The 22,073-nt window shown below is 41.3% G+C and overlaps 1 protein-coding gene across 4 annotated transcripts in view; it reads right to left on the minus strand.

Moving 5' to 3' along the window:
* LOC141799075 (protein bicaudal D homolog 2-like) overlaps nt 1-22,073 on the minus strand; it is a 46,983-nt gene that overhangs the window by 17,799 nt on the left and 7,111 nt on the right. For all 4 annotated transcript variants that reach the window (XM_074681154.1, XM_074681155.1, XM_074681153.1 and 1 more), the window contains exon 2: nt 9,063-9,275. In XM_074681154.1, the coding sequence (XP_074537255.1) occupies nt 9,063-9,275 (213 nt within the window). The remainder of the gene's footprint in view (nt 1-9,062; nt 9,276-22,073) is intronic.

The following is a 22,073-nucleotide window of genomic DNA, read 5'->3' on the forward strand; positions in this document are numbered from 1 at the left end:
TTACTACAAGCATGCAATAGCATTTTTAATGCAGCAAAATTATTCCATCTCTCTTCCTGCATCAGCAAGGCAATATTAATAATAAAGAAGGTATAAAAGGTTTGAGATGTAAGAGTCATGCCCCTCCCCCACATGTTGTACACACTGACACACATGAACGCCAGAAGGATCGGATCTACAAGGCCACCTGTCCCCTACTACAACCTCCAAAGTCATGATCTTGTAACTGTCCTCCTTTCTCTGCTGTTTGGCTTGTCCCAAAATGTAAGAGCCCCACAATGCATTTAGGTGAGCCTCACCCTCTTTGAACCAAATAAAAGAATATGCACATGTTTGTGTGAAGAACAGTAAGCATAGCCTTTAAATCTGTTAATACTTTAATACAATTAAGGGTAAGTTTTATGCTAAATTATAAAACATATTATATTTAATCAATTTTCTTTGTAGCCACACAAACCTCAAGGTAACTGAACTAGGATAACAATGGTATAAGTAGAGGCAAATCAACTAAAGAAACACAGTAACATTTTCACACAGACATTCTAATTTCCTTCTGACATTAAGTATTTAAGACCCTTTTTTCTTTATTTATGTCTCGTTTTGAATTGGCCTACACTGCAAAAAACTGAAATCTTATCAAGTGTTTTTGTCTTTTTTTAAATAAAAATTGTCTTATTATACTCGATATGAGCCACTTTCAACTTATCAATCCAGAAAAATGTCTTGTTTCAAGTTATCAGAGTACAAAAATGAGGTTTGAATTGCTTGTAACCAGTAAAAAAAATCTGCCAATGGAACAAGAAAAAATTGCTTGAAAATTTCCTTGAGACTAGAACTTTGTATTAATACAAGTAACTTTTCTCTTGTTCCATTGGCAGATTTTTTTTTTACTGGTTACGAGCAATTCAGACCTCATTTTTGTCCTTAAATAACTTGAAACAATATTTTTTTGTGGATTGGTCATGTGAATTTGGCTCATATTGAGTCTAAAAAGGAATTTTCTACTGAAAATAAGACAAAAACACTTGATAAGATTTCAGTTTTTGCAGTGTATTAGTGGAGACCGGCGGGCTGAAAAGTTTAAGAACCTCTACTGACCTTGAATGATCATGTTTGCAGACAAGGATCAATACATTATTCTGAAGGCAAAGTTAAAATGTAAAGCTCAAGCAGAATGTGTCAATATTTACATGTTAGAGAGGTGCACTCCCTGTATCTACACAGGTGAGGATCTGTGTCCTTGTGTGTGATGCATGACGTTCTCCTAAGAGACTTGGCAGAGTTAACCCTCTACCAGAGGGACAATTAGCGTCTCAATCCCCTGCCAGGTGGCCCCTTCCTCTCATGCTGTCACCATGTGGTGACATTGCAATCCCTGCTTTAAGATCCCTTCAACCACTGGAGGAAATCAATCCAGAGAGGCTTTCACTTTGTAGACCTTCTCAAGCCAGCACTGCCCTGAGACTGGGTACACATCGGTGATATTAGCTTTTAAAACAGCACGGTTAATGGGTAAGTGGTGACAGGTGTTGCAAATGGATGGTGTAGTTTCCTGGTTGCACTTTTTGCTTAGCTGTGTACAGAATTACAACAGCGAAACACATTGCACTAAAGCAGTCAACTAACTTCTTTATTTGCTCACGGAGACAGAATCACTGACAACAATTATGTTCCTAAATCCCCACTGATGATGAGAACATGCTCCTCATTTCCTCTGTGTAATAATGAATCTCTGCGCACAGAGCTGATTTAAAGCTGACGTTTGAAGGTGTATTAATATTCAGCAGGGCTTTGCGCATGTCTAATGAGCGTGGGCGTTTGCTGTGTGAAAGCCCTGATGTTAGTGCATTACTGCATAATGTATGAGCTTACAATACAGATCAGAACCAGCACTAAGCCTGCGTATGGAGTGGGCCTGTAGCCTGAAAATCAAGCTAAAATGAATAAAAAGCTGGAATCAGCTGAAGCATTAATGGATCCGGCTACTCCGCTGGTCAGCTTTGGAGTATCAAACGACATATAGACAATGATTCCATCTCAATCATCTCATGGCTGGAGTAATCTCCTGTTTTTAGCTCGGCAGCTGGTTGCTCAGGTCTTTTCCGGCCCAGGGTTATGTGCCTCAGCTGGAGGGTCACTGCCAGTGAATACACTGCTACCGCTGAACCTGATTAAGACCCCCTCCAATCTGATTATGATGCATGCAGCAACTATGACCTTTCACCTTGCTTCCACATCCTCTGCTTTTCTGAATCCCTCAGAGATGGGGAGGCCGCTTCATGGAAGTTGATTTGAGTAAACTAATCTGGGTTTATAGTGAACGTGTGACATTTAACCAATTAATGAAAGAGCACTTCTCTCCTGGGAGCATTTGTGTCAATGTGTGTTAGAGTGTGTGTGTCGGGGGTGAGATAGCAGGGTGTTAGATGAAGGCCATGTGTGGTGCCATGAATGGATCTCATCAAACCTTTGATGACCGCGGGTCTGTGTGTGGTAACAGACAACCCCCTGCCTGCTGTCACTACAGGTTATGACTGGACAGCTGCTTGAAAACACCCACACGAGTCGTCACACAAACACACAGACAAATGTGTCACTTCCATGCAAAGTGGGTGGTAGCACAAACACCACAACAGAAATCTACAGGAGAGATAAGGATGCATGTGTGACCAACAAGCAATGGATACATCTTCGGCTCTGATAAACTTCCCTCTAGCTCACATAGCACTGCAGAATGTCACGAGAGCACACGTGTGTGTGGGTCAGAGCTTTCTCCAACTGTGTATGAACTCTCACTTTCAACTTCTAAGCTCTTTTTTTACTCTTAAACTGCTTTTGACAGCACAGTGTGGCTGAGCCAGCTTAAATCTCACTAAAGCTCACTGCTCAGTAATTTCACAATGTTTTTAAGCTACTAGAACCTCTATTGGCGGCTAAGCCATCGTGGCAAAGTTTAAGGCTTAACACAAGTGTAGATTAAGACTGTTTTAATACTTTATTAAAAGCTCTTCTTCTTTTTTTAATAAGTTCAAGAAGTCCAGCTTGCAGTTTTACAAAATACATATTTACTGGCATTTATCCCTTGGTTTGGTTCTCTTAAAGTGATGCCCAGACTCCCAGATGGCACAAGCTTTTATTATTGATGTGTTACGATGGATGGAATTACAATTTTAATGTATTTTTGTCCCTCACTACTGCACTCTCACTCCTTTGACCTCCATTTCACCCTTCATCCTGCTCACTCTGCACTTCAGTAAAATGCATGTGCAATGGATTTCTCCCCCATATTCAGGAAAAGTGCAGGGGATCCCCAGATAACATGACACCAAATAGAGGTGGATACGTGTTTTTCAACCTCCATGCATCAGTTAGCTTTCAGATGCGATGTGTGGATTCAGTCCACATGCTGAGTTCTGTAGTTTTCTTTTATAAATCTATAGATTAAAGAGATGTAGACAAGGACAGTCTTTATATCTTTAGCTTGGAGATCTCTCGTAAAATTGTGCTCAATGCAAACTTTCCAACCTCAGAGAGCAAAAAGAAAAACTTTGTATGTCCTGTAGGCTCTGCAGCATGCCAAGGTCACGTCAACCCCGGTTACATCTAACCCTGCGAAGTCAGGCTCATCATGGGATTACCTTCAGGAGAGACGAAAGATGAATCACAAACACAGTGCAGCCCAACCCCCCAAATATAGCTTCAGACAGAGCAAAGGAATAATGAAGCTCAGGGGCCCACTGCTACTGTCAGAGTTGACAATGTTGGTGAAAGCAGATCTGCTTTTATCCTCCTCTTTGCTGGGAGCTGTTGTCTCCTATTCACTGTGGAGTTACTCAAGGTCACACTTTCAATAAGACAATTAAAAACCAAACAGTGAAAGGAACCTTGAGAGTGCGTGTTTGCCCTGTGTGTGAATAGTGAGCCCAGAGGGTCACAGTGTGGCTGCATGCACTTTACACTGAATCTGAGCTTTTTGGGTCATTTGGATGAAAGTGGAGAAATGTGCACAGAAGCTCGTTCACGTCCATTAGTTTAAGTGACCGTGTGACCTGTTTGTACGTGTTGTTGATTTATTAGGCTCTATCGATCTGGTGTTGAAAGCTTCTAGCCTGGGACTTAAATCAATAAGGACACATTTCCAGAGCTTCCTAAAGGCTGAAAAGACAAACCTTATTAAGGAGCAATGGTAGGTTTCCTTCATGTATCTGGGTAAACATCTCTCCTATGGGCTAAAAATAGTCATTAATCTGTGTGACATTTGTCTAATGGGGCAGCTGGTTGAAGTGACAGCAAGATTAGGTGATGATGGGTGCTGTGGCAACACAACCTAGATATCACCTAGAGGCTCTGAGGCAGTAGGGCGCGCAGGAGGAAAAATAGAGGGTGAAAAAATGGAAACCAACAAAGCAGTTTCATTTTAACAGTTACTGTGGAAATATACAGCAGGGAACAGTAATTTATCAAGCTATGCGAGGGGTTAACCTCCAAAGAAAAAAAAAGTTGGGTATAAGATCTGGGTCATAAAAAACAAGCCAGAAAACTAACTCCAGACTGTACCAAATTTATCATAGTAATAACGGCTTAATGCTGTTTGGATTGCTAATAATCATTAACTCTATGTTGAGTATTGAGTTCAAACTGTCATATTTGTTCATAATCTTGATTAGGGATGCACTATATATCGTTGTCAGTATCGGCCCATGTGTTCAAGTGGGCCATTTTCAGATCATCTTAAATGATTTTTCAAGACCCGAATAATATTGTTTTCTTTGACTATGCAAACACCAAAACTACCTAAGAAGAGTGGACCCTCTTCTTTTATGTCTCTCCTCCTGTTTTTGATCCAAAAAACAGACAAAATGTACTTTTTTTGATTGCGTTCATCTGGGGCGCTCTATCCTTTGATCTTTTCTACTGTCATTTTTTCTCACAATTGTGCCACTCTTTTTCTCTGAACTACCTCGACACATCATCTGTGTCGCGATTGCTTATTTCTTTTATTTTACTAATTTAGATATCGGTAAATATTGGTCATAGCAACAACATCAATATCAGGTATTGGTATAGGCCAAAATTTTCATATCGGAGTATCCCTAATCTTGATTCCAAACCAACTTTTTCGTTACCAGCAAAAAGTAAAACTAGATTTAGAATTTCAGCAGTTAATATAGAATAGAAGTCTGGTGTTTAAGTGTAAAGTGTGACCCTGTTAACTGGTTACTGTTAGTTAACAATCACTTAAACAGTTGGCTGAAGGTCACCAATTGGCCTGGTTACTTTTGACACCAGAACACCGGTTGTTCTGATCCAGTCATAATTCAACAGCACTTGAGTCAATGGTGGATTATCACTTCTAACAACCAACTGACCATGGAGCAACCATACATTTTTCTTCTGCTTACAGTTTTAATTTAGGTGAATGAAGCTAAATTCTGCTGCTTAATGATGATGTAGGTTGTAAAGGGGTCTATTGTGTTTCAGTTTTTTAATTCTTTATAGACCATTGCTTTGCTCCCCTTCCTCCCAGCTAGAACCAGGCAGGAGCATCTGTCTCAGTGTAAATGTCAAAAGAAATAATGGTCCAGACGACATCGACACCCAAAAGGCCTCGAGGAGTCCTCTTACATTAGCCTCACGTCAGACGATAATAACAGGAAACAAAGAGCAACCCTCCTCTGATCTTTCTACCCCTCAACTCTGACCTTTCGATAATCAAGGTAAAGGTTCAGCACGGCCATGACAGCCCTCATGCTTCATCTGCTTCTGAAACCCCGCTGCCTGTTACTCCAATTCGTTGACTGCAGTAACAATGGTTGTCCCGTCAATAAGCTAAAACCACCTCTGTCAATCCCTCATTACTCTGTCAGGTGTTTAATCCAGCCAACAAAACAGCACTTCAATTAAGAGGCAGCGTTAATGTTTTACAGTTCCATCCTCTGAGTCAATGAGGTGGAAAAAGCAATCATGTTTAACACTGAAAGGCTCCAACATTAAGGTGATAGATGCATTGATTATAGTTCGTTTTTTTTCAGTCAGAGATGGTAAATTGGTGGAGGAGGGTGAGTTATTTCAGAATGGACTGAGAGGAAGCATCAACACAGCATCCTTAGTGATGCATGGGATGAAATGCATGCAATCAAGAGGGTATGATCTATGATCATCTATGATCCATGATCATCTATGATCAAAGTGTGACCGAAGAGTAAACACAACCCTGATAACAATTTCTCTGCATTCTTATCTTTGGCTCAGCTTCATTATTTCTTCAGGCTATAAGGATCTCCATTCAGAGAGGGGAACGGCAGCCATCGCTGTGAGCACATTGGTCCCTGGCTTTGAGATTGGATTTAATGAAGTCACGCCTGTTAGAGTGCGCCTCCTTACAATGTTACTGGCTCTTTGTGGAGGTCTAATCCTGTAGACGGCACCGTAGCAGTGAAATATGTCTTATCAGTGCTTGGGGCTAACATTCCAGTCTTTGGCATCAGAGCCTGCCTGGGAGGTTCAAATGTGACGGAAGCATCCAGATGAAATGCTGTAACTAAATAGCTGTGAATGCAGTGGCCTGTGCAGACATAAAAGCCATTTTACACTGAGTAATGCTTCCAGGTCTGCGGATGATGACATTATCTAGTCATTGATTTGTGAACAACAGGCAGTGAAATTACATTCTGTCAGCCTTTCACAGCTTTCCTTTGGGCTATAATCACGCTATAAACTCTCATCTGCGCTTTATAAGGAAAATAAACTCACTTTCACACAAACATAAAAGGAAACAGTCACAGCGCGAGTGTCAGCTGAATTCCATGATGAAATTGAGTCATTCATTCAGCCTCCTGACTTGATACGATTCGCCACACTGTCCCAGAAAAGCAGCATCATCCACCAATAGAGCTGAATTTTCTCTCATTAAGCTTTTCTCTGTCTTTTACTCCCTGTGTCAGCTTTTGGGCTAATTTGAAACCCAAGAGACAAAAGCGTCTTTCAATCCTGTCAGTGCGGTCACAATGCCAGCCTCAGCGCTCAGCGCTGCCACACACACTCCTCCTAGCACCCACAGAAGTACCATTAAAGGGTGTCATTATATCCCATACATTGGGTGATTTTCACTCCAGGCCCCTTTTATGCAGCCAATTACAGCTGGCTGGGTTCCACAGGGCTGCATCACTGTGTTCATAGAGGGAATGGCACTTTTAGAAAGGTTTCCACACAGGCCACCAGTGCAACAACAGACAGACTGAAGCTGTAGATTTTCTGTGTGTGAAAAGCGTGAGCGTTTGATTGCACCCAGGTCATTAAAGCGCAACATGCCCAGCGAACTCTTACAGAGGAGCTCAGTTTGTTCCAAAACATGTCTGCTGAGGCACATCTGTTTTTAATAATACCCAACTTAAACCAACTTGATGCAGAGCTGAGCAGCAGCTGACCTAATTATAGGGGAATTTTGGAGCTTTCCGGGACTTAAGTCGTTGTGAGGGACGTGCCATTTTTAAGTCGTTTTCGCTAATCTGAGTAAGAAATGCTGTTGACATCTGTCTCAAGCAGTGAGTTGCAGAAAACAAGCTGAGGGAGTCCAGCAGCTGTCTGCCAAAGACATTAGACTCAGTCAGGAAGCGGCCGGGGCCTCTTTTTAACGTTAACCAACTCTGAATCTGCTGTGTGCATAACAGGAAGGTTCAGAATACTGATTAGTTTGACCACCACTTCAAAAAGCATTTTAGATACACGACCGCAGAGATTGGGAAAAGATGCACTGAATGCACATTGAGAGGGTGGGTGCTTGGTGAAGGTATGCATGGTGTAAAAACAACACAAAGTAATTGCAACTTCAAACCCCCCTATTTAGTATTCTGTCTCCCCCTGCTCTCCTGTCAGAGTCTGCTCATCTCTTTTCAGCCCTTTATGTCTCCCTGTTTTTGTGTCAAACAGTACCCCACCAGAGCTCTGCACGTCTCTCAGTCATTGTGCTTCAGCCTGTAGTGCTCTCCTGCTAATCCAAGCTCCTCATCACCAGCTCCTTCACACATGCGTGCCCATTGGCAGAGACGTTCAACCCACGCTCCGCACTGGGGTCTTGTCTCTTCTAATGAGGTCAATTAGCTGTGACTATATGTAAATGGCAGCAGTGGAGAGGTCGAACATTGTGTAAAGTGGGGCGCAGACTATAAAGGCTGGCATTATGTTAGTAAGGGAACGCGCAGAGGGCATGCTGCACTTTATAGAAATGGCTTGCCTCAGTTTAATACAGTTTTTCTAAGTTGAATTCTGATAAACAAACGTGTCACAAACCAAGGCAAAGTTCTGGCAACAGGTTAAACATTAATATCATGCAACAACTTGCAGATCTTTGAAATATTAAATCTGTTGATGATGTGTGTACAGTCCTGTCATCTTATGCAACAAAGCATGTTTTTCTTGGCTTCAGTGTTTGTCTGCTGTGTAATTATAACTCCACCTCGCAGAATAAAACAAATAGGAGGCATCACTTTAGGCTTGAAGGCAGGGTGGGTGTTGGTTATAGCAGCCAGGTTTCGCTCTTTTCTCAATCATTGCATGTCTTGTTTTGTCATGTCAAAAAGAAGACAGACGTTGGATATTTCATAACACCCTGAATAAGAAAGGTTTGGGTAGTGATGAGGCAGTTTTTACAGGAACTTTTTAGTTATGTAAGACAACATTTCACGGTCATTCAACTCTAAGGTTTTCACGCTTCATAAAGTAATAAAAAGTGAAATGTCATTAAGTTTCCCCTGGGCCTGTTTTCACAGGGCTAGAGATTGATCAGACATGGATATCTGGTGTTTTCTGCAGCGTCAGACTGATGATAACATTACACAATAGTCTTAAACACACAATAGTTCAAAGCAAACAAGATCAGCCCTCTGCTTCAACTTTCAAAGTGACTTCAATTGTTCACACTTCAAAGTTTCACTTTCAAACAAGTGACAGAGCACGTTTCCTCCTAATGAATGGAAACTTCCTCTGCAGGGACTTTTAAGTTCTACTCCCTTTTGAATGTCATGAGTAATCTTTTTATTTTCCAAGGAACTCCCAAATCTTACCTCTCTCATCTCCTGAAAGATGGTGTTCAGGCGTTCGTTCTCAGACTGGGTGTTGGTGAGGTTGTTCCGTGTCTGGCGGAGCTCGGTTTGCAGCTCCAGGACCCTCTGCTCGTAGTAGGCCTCTTTGCAGGCCGACTCCTGGATCAGCGACTCTTCACGACTCTCCCCATCGGCTGCCACCTTCCTGTGGTTGGAGTAAGCTTGTCCAAAGGCCTGGAGAGACAATAAAAGAGGAACAGAGTTTTTAGTTTGAAGCAACATGATTCAAAAATATTGGGGATTTATTTTTAACCAGACTTTTCACCCTTTAGAAGATCGTTGATGTGTTAATAAAAGGGTTGAAGCATTTATTGGCTGTTTGGTTAGCCCCACTGTAAAGGCAAAGGTTTGCTCTGTGATTATGACTGTGGTTCAACTGGGGACTGCTCCACAGAGATAATCAGTTAGACTCCATCTGGGCTGCATCATCCCATCTTTCCCCTAGTCCCCCCCATCCCCCATCTCATTCCTGCAGGATGTTGGCCGCCCTCGCACGTGCTCAGCACGGACTTCACAGATGGGAAAACCAAGCAGGAAAAGTAGAGCAAATGGACTAGGTCTCTGGGTGATCACGAGACGCCTGTATGCTAATGCTCCTTAATACCTTAAGAGATCATAGCAGAGTATGAAAAGGTCAGAAGATATCACTTCATTTTGTGGATTCTTTAAGAAAGAAAAGGTTTATGTAAATTAGAAAATTTTAGATGTAGGCTCATCTTCTTTTTGAGATTTTTCTCTGCTGAGGAGCCGAGAGCAGTTTGTTTCACTGCACAAGATGAAAAAGGTGCTGACTTACTTTGACCTTAATTTGCAAATACCCTGCAATGCAGTGGAAAAAGCAACAAGGGAAGAGTGAGTGAGCATTTCTTAACTGCATCAAAATCTAGGTTAGGCTCCTCATGACTGTCTCTAAATAACAGCCTCTGTGATTACAGATTTCATTTCCGATCTGTAACTACCAGCGAGCCAATGGAAATTCTGATTCTCATCTCGACTCACAGCTCGAGCGTAGGCAGTAATCTGAAATCACCTGAGGCACTAGTTCTGACCTTGTTTGCAGCTGCATTGCACTCTCTCTTCTCTCTGACCTGCTGCCCCTTTCCTTCTGCACGTGACTGGCTGCTGCAGGATTTTCTCTCTTTGACTGCGTATCGTATTAATCCCAGTAATTCCTTTAGAGGAAGGAAAATCTGGAAATTTGTAGTGGTCACACTGACCTACTTGCAGGACTTAGTTGAATATTCAAAACTAGTTTAATAGGTTACGGGAGTGCGTGACATCATGTCTCGTGCAGGCTGGCTTTAATATCTTTCACGTTCCAGGAATGATGATCTGAGCTGTGAGATAGGACGGTAAACAGATATATCCACATGCTGAGACACAAATACGCTGCAGTTAAAGGCTGTGGAAGGTTAAAGAGGTGGTTACTTTTCAGTGGCACAAGGAATTTGTAGATTTTTCAGGGCAAAACGTTGATAAACAAACACAAACTATCATGTATCTAAGTGGGCCAGTGTACTAAAGAATGTCACGAGGCTTTTTTCACCTGGAAAGATTTACTGATGTATGAAAACATTTTTACAGTGGTTAAACAGATTAAATGCCAACTGAGCCAGCACGCTGTAATTGATGGGTATTTCACCAAGTTAAAAGCAAGAAAGTTACTTTTTTAATAACTGGTTATTTATCCCAACATCAATGAATTGGGATTTTGGGTTGACGCATTATGAAAATTACAGTAATGTTGATCTGAAATGAGGCATATATGAGTCATAAGAAAATGCATTTAGATTCATGTGAATGGCGTGAAACAGGCATGTAAATGTTAATGGCTGGAACGGACCAAACACTGTGCTGCGAGCTATGCTAACATTAGCCACATTTAGCAAACCTGTTGACATTATTTAATAGGGCTGGGACAATATGCTATTCTTGCAATTTGATTCTATTATGATTTTGGGGGGGCTGATTTGATATGAATTGCAATTCTTTAATATAAACAATTTTTGCAATTTTAAGTTTGACTTTAACACCAGACCATGCAAAAAAGTAAAATGATGATGATAATATCTAAAGACTATATCAGGAGCCATATTTTCCCATAAATGTACATCATGTGAGTCTGAGAAAAACATTTCACCCTCTTCAGGAGAAAAGTGGTAACTATTTTTTTCAATCCAGTTTATAAACAAAGACTGAAATGAAGAATTTGATTTTGAAAGATTTTTTTTTTTGACAAAGAATCCTGTTTTTGATCTTATCAAACAAAAAATCTGAATATATCGATTTTGGATTTTTTCTTCCACCCCTATTTTTTACCCCCTGCAGACAGTAATAAAATTTCACCTTTTTTTCCCCCGTAGAATTTATCTTGCCTGTAGAATATTCAGAATTTTAATTTACATTCAAAAATTTAGAAAATAAGTCACTATGAAAGATCTCTTCCTTAAAAAAATTGGAGAATCTTAATTTAATTTATAACTATTGCACAACTTAAATCATGTCAACATAAATCATGCTTTAATGAGACAATATCAGCCTGGAGTTGTTTACCATTGGGTGGTGCCGCAGTAATCTTTCAACCAAAGTTCACATGACAGATATCAGGCAATCTGTCAATAAACAACTAATGTCAACAAATCTAAACACAGGTTTCTGTCAAACTAATCTTGATTACACCTTTTCCTCGACCTTTCTCCAACACAATAAAAAAATAATCACAGATCAATCTTATGGAGACTGTATTCAATCAGAGAGTCATCAAAAAGGCCAGGATTAACCTGATCAAAACCAAGGAAATCTCATCGGTATAATCTTTGACTACTGTGGACATCGGCTCCATGCCAAGAGGAAACCCACTGACCCCACAACCTTTAATCTTGGCTCCTCAAGCGGGGGTTTAGGCTATTTTAAAGGGGGGTAAATTGGGGACACACGCGATCAAGCCTACAATCCCACAATAAGCTGCCCGCCCAATTCATAATTCATCTTTAGCTAGCCATATGCTGCTTTTTTTTACATTGAAAGTTTGAGCATGGATTATTTATCTCTGCAAAGCTAATCAACAGCAGGTCTTTAGTCATTAGTGTGGCGTATGGCCTGGATTGCCTCATAGATTTTCCTCACAGGAGGCAGGCGTTATGATACAACAGTAGGAAAAGTCAATAATTCACCAGATTTATCCCTCAATGAAACAAAATATCTGATTCCAGATGAGTGCATTCATTATGTGCTGAGGTTGAGACACCCTGCTGGGTCAGTCTTTCCATCTCAGGCTGTCAGGCGGGGATCAAAGTACATAATCACTGTGGTAAAAAGCACCATGTGATAGAGGAATTGATAATGAGTGAAGTCACCTCTGATCTCAGTTCTTTTTTCTTGGCTGTCGGAGTTATTTTCACCACTTCCTCAATACACGGCTGACAACATATCAGTTGATCTTTAAAAAGGAGTCATAAGTCACATGGAAACCTCCAACGCTTTAAATAAAGACCTTTGTGTGTGTGAATGCAAACTAATTAAAGGAAGGGCTGTAACAACGCCTTTCTCTAAACACTGGTTGCTTTGGTAATGAGGCTTACTTTGTACCATGGGTGTTGGTTTTGACCAGTTTATCTCCAAGAAACACAAATGTTTCTAAGACAGTGTGTTCAGTAAACCTAGTAGTTTGTGTTCAAAGCACGCTGGAACGTGACGCTGTCATTGCATTGTCCTCTAATCTTACAGGCTCCAGAAACAAAGTCCAGTGATTAGAAGGTAAGAGAAATCAGTACCCAGTCAATCACATGTCTTTTCTGTGATTACTCATCGGAGAAAAGGTTCGCCCAGCCTTTAATGTTCAACACCTAACACGGTTCAGGAATTTAAAGCAGGGAGAATATAGGTCAAAGAGTTCACTCAAGCTTTCTCTGCCTAAAACCCTCCAATGTGCGCTTCTCTGATCCAGGAATCAAGAGGAGGGAGATGGGCTTTGGGTCCCTGACAGGTAACAAACAGATCAATACAGCCTGTCTCAGAGGCCCCGTGGAGCTGAAGGAAACTGAATCTAAAATTCTATTTTCAGTCTTTGTCCCACAGGAAGAAAGCTGTTGTACCTCTGGTATGAAGCGAGGATAGGATTACTGAAGATACTGCATGTGTATAAATCCAGTGGGTACCATCAAGCTACCAAACATTCACACTCGTTCACACATCATCTCCACAAACTGGATTAAAGTCAAAGGCCTGGAGAATTTCAATCGATACAACTGTGTCCCATTTGAAAAATGTGCCTCAGGAATAAGACCCAATTAGAAAACTCCTTGGATTTAAAGCTGATTCTTTTTATCTCTGGTCCAGCTATAATCATCTCACCGTTTCCAAGTTTCCATTTAGCCCCCTGTGTCTCACAGCCTGGATCTAGTGGGAAAGCTAAGCTTGCTGCATGAAAAACCTGGCAGGGAGTTAGAAAGAAAAGGAGACTAAAGAGGGATAAAACAGCGAGGAGCAGAAAGTTTTTTCATTGCTGAGCCAGACTGAATTTTAAAAACTCTAAAGTTGACCAAAAAGGTAGAAAATAAAGTGACTTCTGTTTACTGTAAGGGGAGAAGCCCATTTGAAAATCTGATGGCTTCCTGTAACCAAACTCCGGCATAATGCTGACATGATAATCTGATTACATGATGCCAGGTAGGGCACATCAGGGCATGTCTGCTGTTTAATACTACACCACAAAATCTCTGAGAGCAAATATGAGACATATAAAAAAACGCATCTGGCAAGACTTGTGGACCTGAGTGGGTGGCTCGTGTCGATTTTTTGTCTCAGCAGCATTCCCGAGCCATGACAGGGAGCCAGTTGACCAATCCTGAACAATATAACGCTGTGTTGTTTAGATGAGTTCAGTGTGAGTGTCGAGACTGACCCTGAATGCCAAAGCAGTGTTTGAGCAACACTGAAGGCTGGTCACTGTTAGTCATTGTAGGCGACTGTGGAGGAAGAAAGGTGGAGCTGGAAAAGGAGGAAAAAAAAAAACCAACACTGAAACAATCCTCAGGCCTCGTGAAACACAGCTCACGTGGAGCTTCAGTTTGTGATGATAAACAGAGACATCCTGCCTTTCTCTCTTCATCTTCATCTCTCTTTTCACAGGCCACAGCACAGCCAGAGTCCTGACTGTGCCTTGAGCTGTGTGCTGATTCTATATTTAGCGATCCACTATCAACTCTTTATTACACAGATCTCTTTGGGCATGAAGTTAAAAAAGCGTTTCACAAAACAGTGGCTCCCTGCAGCGTGAATTCTGTGACCTAGAAGTGCACGTTAACCCAGTATTCTACACTCAAGAAGCTGACTGCACTCCACTCTGTTTATTTCTTTAAGACTTAATAGCTTCTAGTGTTATTTCTGCACCAAGAGGTTGTTTAACGTGGTTTTGGGAGGAATGCAAACCATGTCACGTGGCAGTGTGTGCTGGTAAAGTTTACTCACTCTGACTGACAGAGTGTTGCTGAACTAAGGAAGATGAACAGCAAGGCCTGTGTCACTTTTTTAATGAGTAACAGAGAGGATAATTATTTACTCCAGACTTTGCTCTTTAAGAGAAAGAGGAAATGCAAAAAATTACATATTCATGTGAGGCCTTGACAATTTTTTTAATGGATTCAAATGTCTACATAAGGGCTGTCCAATTTTGGGCCTGTGGGCCAAAGATAGCCCACAAGCGATTTTTTTTTTTGGCCCACTGCCTTTATTTGAATTTTAATTCATATATATTTCAAATTAATGTAGATATAGTAGTCATTTATAAGGAAAAAAAACTAAAGCAGGTGTCCAGTTTTTTAATTATTCCTTATTTTAAAAGGATGGAAAAGGCACTATTCTGGTTTCATAGGAACATGTTGTCCCCTATGTTGTTTAGGTTATATTGGGCTGAATGTCTTTGAAGACAAAGGCCAAGTATTTCTGCCATATGGATGTTCAGTGACTACATGCTGTAAAATACAGCAAAGGAATGTGTTTTTTATTCCAAAATTACTGGTATGAGTATTTATTTTGCACAGTCATTCTATAGCCATATTTGATATCATGCACTACAACATGAATGTTTAGCTTTGGGCACCCCTGGTCTGAATCATGCTTTCATACAGTTTTCCAGGGCTTCGATAACTAACTGAAACCTTTCATTTAGACATTTTGGCGGCAAATTATAGGAGTCTTTTTAATCAAATAGGAGAAAAAATGTCACATTTCATATAGGGATGGGTATCAAAATTGGTACTTTTATAGGTGCCGACCAAATCCTGTCTATAGTAGCAGGTACTGATTCACGTAAAATCGAGAGGTACCATGTTTAGGTACCTAAAAACATCCTTGTGACTATGAGTGGAAGAGTAGGTGATTTTCATGCTGGGCATGAATACAGCATTGCAAGTAGGGCTGCCTTTCTGGCCGATCACCGATTTTTTAAAAAGCCTGACCTGCTGACACCCATTTTTTATTTTTATTTTTTTAGAAGTGACAGCATATACCTTAAATGTTCCAATCTTATCTTATTAAAAGTCATTTAACAATACCTGTGAAACAATAAAATCTTGATGTTTTTAAACAACCAATAAAGTGTTCTGAGTTTTAGGTCTCACAGCAAAAAGCAACAATGGCTGGCTATCAGACCTTCCTGGAGGAACACAAGGTTAGTTTCATATTTAAGGATGGGCCGATCACTAATCCCCCAAAATTAAGGAAATTGGCACCGATTGATTGGTGCAGGTCTAAATGAAAGGTTACAAATTGAAGAAAAATTAAAAAACTTTGAGATTTTTTTTATTAAACAACATAAACATAAAAAGTACCTAAAACTGGAACCGTTGGGTACCGCTACTCTTTGCCAGGTAAATGTGAAAGGTACCCATCCCTTTTACAGTTCCACAGGTTTTGTCAAAAGAAAAATGAGTGAAAGAAATGCAAATGAGGGAGGAAAAAATATTAGCTGTTGTCTGGCATAGAGCCACACTGATTCACTGCACAGCTCAGAGCCGTTGGGGGTATAATACAAACCCAGCTCTGGACAATTTCACACACTCAACTCACATCCTGTTCCCAATTTACCCAGTGTGCCCTGCAGTCTGCCAAACTGCAGCACCAGGTGCTTTAGCGTGTTTCGGCTCATTCTGCCCTCTGAGATGGAGCATGAGGGAAGTTTTCAAAGCCTTGTAGGGGTTCCGGCAACACAGCATGCAACTTGTGTTTTCAACACACACTGAGGCTGCAGTGCATGCCAAAGGCAAGGGATACTCTACTGAGAATATGAGAAGGTAGGGGTTAGAGAAAGATACCCACATGTAAGTTGAGACGCATTTTTCCTCGACAAAAACATAAAGATTTACCCTGAAGTGAACTGGCTGAGCATTATTCTCTCTCCATGAGACGCTAAAGGCGTAAACTTCCAAAATACAACTGCAGAGCTGTGCCAGGTTATGATTCTTCTGAAGTGGAGGTTAAGACAGAGCGAGAGAAAGTGCCAGAGGGGATGGAGCCACTGGGAGAAGGTACACCTCCTGCACTTAAAGAAAACACATGTACGCACACACACATACACAAACTTCAAGTACGGGCGATGTACTAATCAGACTCATGAGGCCTTTTACGTACCTTGCTAAAGAAGCCGTCCTCTGCCTTAAAAATATCAGAACCCCTAATTGGGGCTGCCGTAGCTCAGTGATACTCTACACAAAGTCTCCCAGCATACATCTGTGCATAATGATTAAGAGCTGGTTTGAGCTTTCATCAGATCTGTCAGGGGAAAACTACACTCCTTGTTTTATTCTGTCTTCACAGCAGCCACTAATCTGATGGCAGCATTAGCAATTCTGTGTGAAGTCTTTGGTCAAATCAGAGCTCGTGTTCAGCTGATCTATATTCATCATATGTCTACAAAGACAGGACTTCAGAGAAAATACATGATCACCTTTGTGAAGGTGAAACACCTGCAGGAGGGAGACGGCGTCGACCCACACTGTCATTATACTGTCTGTAAGGCTCTGTGGACATGGGCGTCCACCAGCTGGCTCCTGTGTTATTAAGGCTTCCAACAGTCACTGTGCCCCCAACAGAACAGTTTATTTAGCTTTCAGTGTATATGAAAAATAAATCAGGGTGGATTTTCCGTATTATTGATCAGGCAGTATAACCATAAACTGTAACTTTCTCACCACTCTTGGCTAATCCTGAAAACAAACCATGTTCCTCTATCAACATTTACAGAGTAAGCAGGTTTCTATGGGATGGATTTGGGTATGTTTTGACTTGAGTCACTGTTTCTGTCTCTCTCATTTAAAATATACACAATTAAATTCTTCTGTTTTTGTAAAATTGGGATGATAAACCACAAAGTCGTTAACTCCAGTTTTGCCTTCAGAATTCAATCCAAGCAGTCAATTAATCACAAGGAAGCATCTGTTTATTCCGGGCTGTTTACTGGGTCCATTGTTCAGCTGCTAAATCTGCTAAAGAATGGAGGAAAAAGCCACCCTCTCTGGGGAGAGTACTGATTCAAAAGGCCTGGAATACTACTCCATCATATCAGGGTCTAGACAAGGGACCTGGTTCTTTATCACCCTTCATATCATTCAGTTTTCCATACCAGCCCCAGCTCTGAGCATTCACACCCTCAGTCATTTGCAATGCAAAGCCAAGCCAGCCTTATCTGTCGCTTCCCCTTTCTGCCTTACACCATGCGTCTGGATGAGATCTCCCAGGTCCACGCGCCAGCACCCCAGGGGAACAGCCGTCGTTATGGCTACAATGCCAATTACAGTGGGAGAGCGGGAGGAGGAGGTCAGAGGAGACAGAGCAGGGGGATGCCGCTGACGCAGATGGCTGTTTCAGAGCTCAGATTGCTCTCCTCCCTCTTTCTTTGGCAACAGTCCTCACCCAACAGCGTCCCATCCCTCTCCAATTTGAGATTTGTTTGAACAGAGAACACGCTGGTCCGCGGTTGCTTTGAAGTATTTTTCTATTTGCTATCTGCACAAGCCATCATCTGAGCAAACAGGGAATCAAATATGGCTGCATTTCAGCATATTTCCCAAAAGACACTACTCCCCGAAGAGCACGTACACGTGACCTCCTCGCTGAACAGCCTCTCGTTATTACTGACATAAATGACAGAGGAGGGGAGCAGCTGGGGCCACAGCTGGGGTGCACACATAAACACACACACACACACACACACACAAAGTCCAAGGTCAGGATTGAAGGAAAAAGAGGGAGGTATGATGTTAACATTGAATCTACCTGTTCACAGCTCTATTCACAGTTTGAGTCGACAGTTTTCTTATCAAACGCACAGCCTGCTGTTATTTAACCTTATTAAAATGCATCATTAGATTTAGACCCAATGTAGTCCCCTCATCATCATGAACTCCATTAGTGTTGAGACATCACTAATCAATCAGGATTCAGCCCTGACAGGATGGAGGAGGGCCTGTAGAAACTCAATATGCCTTCCTCCTGAGGTTTTCAATCAAAGGGTGCTTCAAAAGTTGCCACTTGAGTCCATCAACCACCAAATATGATTCATTTCTTGTATATTCTCTCTTTAACAACCCTACACTTTTCATTCACCCTCCAAAATCCAGACTATTGCCTCTTGGGTATGTCCTACCCTTCCTCAAAGCTAGACATACCCTGGAGACTTCCCTTCCTCTCATTTGCAGTAATTAAATCCTGTATGTGACTGTGTGTGCACGCTGTCTCTCCACCAGTGAGGTTAAACCCAGGGTCAGGGCGACGAGTTCTCCATATGTGGTCATGTCAGCTTGGAAAGAATGAGGAGGGGGTTCCGCATCCTCTGTGTACCTCCCTCTGTGTGCAAATAATACGCTGAAGGCTAAAGAGATAACAGCAAACATGTGAGCTGTTTGATTCACTGTTCAAAACACAATTTACATCCCTCCAACAACACTGTATTCAAGTCGGACTATAAATCAAAGATAAAAGATGAGACAAAAACAATACCCCCAACAACTCCTAAAGTCCTGCAGTTTTTTACTTGTGTATGTTAAAAGGGAGATATCTGCTTATCTGCATTTAAAGCCCCAGCATGTCTAACTCATTAAACCAGCTGATTCTTCTCTCATCAAAAACAGGGTGAGCAGGTTCCCACAGGAAACAGAGCATAGCCCACCGCTCCCTCCCATCCAAACCTCTCTCCCTTTCTGTATCTGCCATCCCCATTTCTCAAGGACCCCTGAGAGACTGGCACACATCCAATTAAAACCCCTCCTCTGCTGGTTCTCCCCGAGCCCAAACTTTAATGTTGTTATTACTATAAAGGCAACCCCCTGCCAAACTATACAGCCCTGTCTTATTATCGCCCCTCCCTTTACACCATTTTCATTCCCAGTTCTCTTCCACCCTGTTCAGTCATGCCTGAGGGTTTCAAAGCGTGGGCTCCATGAGACACAGTGACAGGGGGACCCAGACCCACTAGCCTATTTACAATGTGAGCCCGAGGAAGGAGGAGTAGAGGAGGAGGATGGTGTGTGCACTGATTGCACCATGGGGTTGAGTTTAAACGGACCCCCTGGCTTAATGGGACAAGTCTTTGATATTGCATTTGCAAATGCTTGAACAGATAGCCCATTAAACTGAGGAGAACAGTTTGATTTGATTTAGGTGAGATTGGCAACCATCCTCTACCAGTCAAGAGATCACTAGGGATGTTCGATACCACTTTTTTTCAGGCCAATACCAGTACGAGTATTCCTTCTTGAGTACTCACCGATACCAAGTACCAAAACTACTTGTACTTCATACATAAAATTTAAATTCACACAATGACACATCATTTTGATCAAAGACAGCTAGGGATGGGAATCGAAAACCAATTCCAGTTGAGAATCGTTAACAGTTCCATCAAAGAATCGATATCATTAATCTTTTTGCTAATCAATTCCCTTATCAATTCCATTCAATTGACAGGGTTCAGAAGCGTCAGAACTGTGGCTTAATTTTAATTACACCTACTGCACAACCTTAAGTGAGTGGAAACACCAGCAACTTGCAGAAGCAGTTATCTATACTGGAATGTATGTTTGGCATTGTTGCCACTGAAAATCAGACCATTTGCCCACATGCAAAATTTGTTGGAATCGATAAGGGAATCGTTAAAGAATTGGATGGATTAGCAGGATTGTTAACAGCATTGGTATTGATAAAATCTTATCGATTCCCATCCCTTAAGACAGCACAGTCACTTTGCAGCTAAGTCCAAAATAAAACACAAACAAAACTTTCTTAGTTTACGATTTTTTTTCAAATAAATGTTAAAAAATTAATATTGAAAGTGCAAAATAAAACTTAAAACAGTCAGAGTTTAAGTATTCTTTAAATAAACTGAAGTGCAAAATAATACAGTTTAACGGTTAACCCTCCCTAGTTCATTCATGTTGTCTGAACAGGACCTGACGCATATTTGCCATGGTGTTAACCCGCAGCAAGTAGCTGTAACTACTGGCGAGGACTTGCTTTACATAAGATTTTTTTTTGCCTTGAATATCGGCTACTGGTATCGTCAGCCTTCACAAGTACTGATACCCTGAAAAAAGACTGGTATATACCTGATACCTGATAGCTGTACTTGCCCATCTCTAGAGATAACTGAGATGAGGGGTGTGGCAGAATGTGCTTATGTAAACAGAACACTGTCAACATCTCTTCATGAACTGCCGCAAACCACAAGATGCCCTGGGACAAACTGCATAAACAAGAAACCAAACATACAAAAATAAACGTATGGACAGGAAATGTCACACCCTATAGGTGGGATTGTATGTAAAGGGGTCAGACTTGGGTGTCCACCATCTATCCACTTATGGCCACCACAAATTTATTCCTGCACCCCCATCTCAGTTTTTTTTTTGTTTTGTTTTGTTTCTTGAGCTCTCTGGGAGCAGGATAGAAAAACCCCATCAGGAAAACCTCAGTATGCTCCACTCGAGTCAAAGTCCAGCAGAGGATCCCATCATGTAGGACAATAGACTTCAATAAGCTTTTGTGTGTCTTGGATTGCTTGCCTTGTTTGTAAGGATTGAATGAGCTTATAGCTTGCTGTTGGAATCTTGGAAACTTGCTAATCCTCGTCTAACAAGTTTAAAATGTTCCTACAGCATGTGGGATGTTTATTCTGCTAATGACACATTTTTTTAAGCAGCATATTTCTGCAAGACAAGCTGTTTTTAAGCATGTACAGCATATAAGAAGTGCATTCCTGATTCAGATGTTTACATAAAGATAATGAACTTCCTTGCTGTTGTTTATGACATCAGCCAGAACATTGTAAGGAAATGCAGCATTTAGACTACTGGTGATAACAAGCCACAGACAGGGTAGGCCCATTCCACCCATTAATAAATCAGGACAGCTGTGAAAAATTTATTTTTTCCTGTCAAAGACTGGTGACAGAAGTGACTCGTCTGATGAACTTACTGTAGTCATTTCCTCTGATCCACTAAAAGGCTTTCGGACATACAGAAAGCCACATTTCATATGCTTCCTACTGGCTATTAAAAGCTGAACTCCTCTCAAGTAAACAGGATGGAGAGCAGGGGGGCAGGGGAGGGTAATTCAGTCTTCATTTCAATAGAAGGAAGGTGGAAGATTTGAACATGCAGAGCTTTGCTAAGAGCCAGAACGAGTCTGTGTAGTAACAGGAAAACTTCATTCAAAGTTCATTATTAAAACACAGGCCATAAAGATGAACTTCTAAGATGTCTTAAATTACATTTTATAACAATCTGTTTGTGTTTACTGTGCTGCTTGGTACAAAGAAAGCCCCAAAACTAAACTACCTACATGCCATAAATGAGAAACCAGTGTAGAAATATAAATAATTATGACCCTACTTGGCATACTGTTGATATCAACTTAACATACATCTGATTCACATTCTGGTTAAATTACAATGGGCCCATCCTACTATAAACCAAGTGT

This window comes from Halichoeres trimaculatus, unplaced genomic scaffold, assembly GCF_033239565.1.
Source record: "Halichoeres trimaculatus isolate MK-OKI-2021-1 unplaced genomic scaffold, fHalTri1.1 fHalTri1_scaffold_11, whole genome shotgun sequence".
NCBI classification, from domain to species: domain Eukaryota; kingdom Metazoa; phylum Chordata; class Actinopteri; order Labriformes; family Labridae; genus Halichoeres; species Halichoeres trimaculatus.